The sequence below is a fragment of the Aplysia californica genome, unplaced genomic scaffold (assembly GCF_000002075.1).
Source record: "Aplysia californica isolate F4 #8 unplaced genomic scaffold, AplCal3.0 scaffold00425, whole genome shotgun sequence".
Lineage (NCBI taxonomy): Eukaryota > Metazoa > Mollusca > Gastropoda > Aplysiida > Aplysiidae > Aplysia > Aplysia californica.
The window spans coordinates 518,511-521,010 of NW_004797695.1; the positions used below are offsets into that span (position 1 = coordinate 518,511).

The 2,500-nt window shown below is 38.1% G+C and overlaps 1 protein-coding gene across 1 annotated transcript in view; it reads left to right on the forward strand.

The window, feature by feature from the left end:
* LOC101854887 (carbohydrate sulfotransferase 15) overlaps positions 1 to 2,500 on the forward strand; it is a gene marked incomplete in the record, with an annotated part of 86,637 nt that overhangs the window by 62,700 nt on the left and 21,437 nt on the right. Inside the window, 3 exon segments of the mRNA XM_005104573.3 lie at positions 617 to 773; positions 1,432 to 1,588; positions 2,208 to 2,355. Of these exon segments, the coding sequence (XP_005104630.2) occupies positions 617 to 773; positions 1,432 to 1,588; positions 2,208 to 2,355 (462 nt within the window).

The following is a 2,500-nucleotide window of genomic DNA, read 5'->3' on the forward strand; positions in this document are numbered from 1 at the left end:
GATACAGGAAGAGAAACACTATACAGATGATGAAAACTTGTTCGATGAAGAGCTCCCGGATGCTCCATAATGTTTTCATTTATTTGCTTTGCTTTCGTAAATACCGTTAATTCATGGCCCCTTAAGTAGGTTTCCTTTAAAAGAAAATCTAAAGAAATAAATCACTATATGCTTCTTCATGTCTCTCTAGCTAGGGCCTTTCGTGTCTCGACATAATTATCTTAAAGCAGAATGCTTGATACAGCTTTGCCTAGGTGATAGTCATAGAGGAAGCAGATTGCCTAAGTATATAACATACAAATTCATTACCTCTTTAAAAACGCACATTCTCGACATACTGCAAAGCTTGAGGACACATTGTTTTAGGACACGTCTTCGTTATTCTTACATATTTTTCAATTCGTTTTTCTTTGTCTGAAAATGTTAAAGTCAAGCAATAACGTGATTTATGTGAAATATGCAAACTAGGGATTCGGGTCTGTCTATGGCTACTATGGGGGTTCGAAATGGCCTACCACAATTTGTGTTTTGGCTGCTACTGCTGCTAGTCGGACATAAGTGTCCACTGCGTCCTCAAAGAGTTAAAAGACATCTGTGATTTCTTGGACTTCGATAGGTGACGCGAGTGTGTCTACTTTGTGGTCGAACGACGACTGGTGGAAGAACAATGAAAACTGTGGTCAGAAAGCACCCAAGTACACCAACGCCCACCACCTGCACCACCTGCTTCCCAAGGCCAAAATTATCGTGATCCTTCGAAATCCCACAGACAGGTGAGACGAAAGGGCTGAGACTGAGTTTAGCACCACTCTTTATTCAATGTAGATTTTTTGTAACCCTGTAGAGTGCTCGTATTAATGTCTATTTTCAATAAGTCGATAAGAGTAAAAAGACTAAAAAATTCTCAAGTACATTTTAAGGCATGGGTTTGATTTGAGATCACTGGAGTTATAGTTTGCTTACTAGATTTATACTTCCCATACTTCCCATAATGCTTACGACTCTCTAGTCATTACCTTCCGGCTTACAATTGCAGCAAAGGGAAATTTGAAATGCAAGGCATATAATTTATTGTATAACTTAAAACTCATTACAAGTCCTAAACTTCCCTTTGTTTCGTTGCCAGTGTTGGCATGCGTTTTATCCAATTGAATGTTAACATTTACAGTTGTTCTCTTAAAAATTGTTTACAATGAATAATTTGTTAGATCTATTAATATTATTATATTATTTGCTGAGAATTAGATTTCGTTTTAAAAAATTACAATGTATTGCTTTATTGAAAAATGACAGGATATTTATTTTCTCCTGAATATTTATTCCGTAAAATTATTTTATTAATCGGTTTCCTAAAGTTCCTTCTTTGATAATTGCTGCTGTTGTTTGTTGTGACTGGTCTCACTTCTTAGTGCTCATTATTTTTCATTTCAGGCTGTACTCGGACTTCTTGTTTTTTCACACATCCTCAAAAACTCAACAAGTTTTTCACGAAGAGGTTTCCAAAGCCATTGACTCTTTGAACGAATGTATCCTTGACGTGGGATTACGTGCATGTGTCTATAATGCTACCATCGCAGCCAAAGCTAGGGTAAGACTTTGTTTTATATTATATTCCTAAATAACAATTTACTTGTTGTTTTGTTTTTGTTTTTGAATTTTTTGGAGGGGGTTTCTTCACAAATACACATTGATCTGGTTAAGATGTTCATTTTGTCGTTTACCGCCTCGCATGAAAGTAATTTTTCAATATACTTTGATGGAGCTGTACGGCCCCTTGAGCGAATGAAAAGTGCAAATCGTACTCGATTTTTTGTTTTCTAATGTGAATGTGCAATATATTCGCTTTGTCATTGTAGAAACGTCAAGGCCTTCTTGATCCTTTTCTATAACACTTTCCACTTGGCAAAATGTTTGGCTTTCGAAACGGCCAGAAGGTGATGTACCCATGCAAGTGCAACACAACAAAAATTTACTTATCCATAACATGCTCAAACAACTCTTATTTTTTCTATTTTTTGTTCAGTGCAACTGTGCAAAGGAATAGTTGATAATTGTATCGCCTCTGCTTCCTTTCCTTCGTGGTTCTGGGCCAAAAGAAATGAGTTATGTTCATGTATCTTGGGGGAACTCAAACAAAATAATCAAGGACAAAGAAATCAACTCAGTCGGTACAGATGTAACATAGTCCGCCATCTTTTCTCCGTCAGGTGCGACTTCGCATTGGCCTGTATCAGGTCTTTCTAGAAGAGTGGTTGTCCTTGTTTCCACGGGAACAGCTGTTGGTGATACGCCTGGAAGACTACGCTCTCCGGCCGCTCACCACCATGAAGACGGTCCATAAGTTTCTTGATCTCAGTGAGTACATGCACTGTCAGAGTTACAGAGGATCGTCGTCTTGACTGTATACTTGCTTCGTTACGTAGTTTTTGTGTCTTTATATTCCTCTACGGCTTGGAATCTTCTTCTCCTTCTCCTCCTCCTCCTCCTCCTCCTCCTCCTC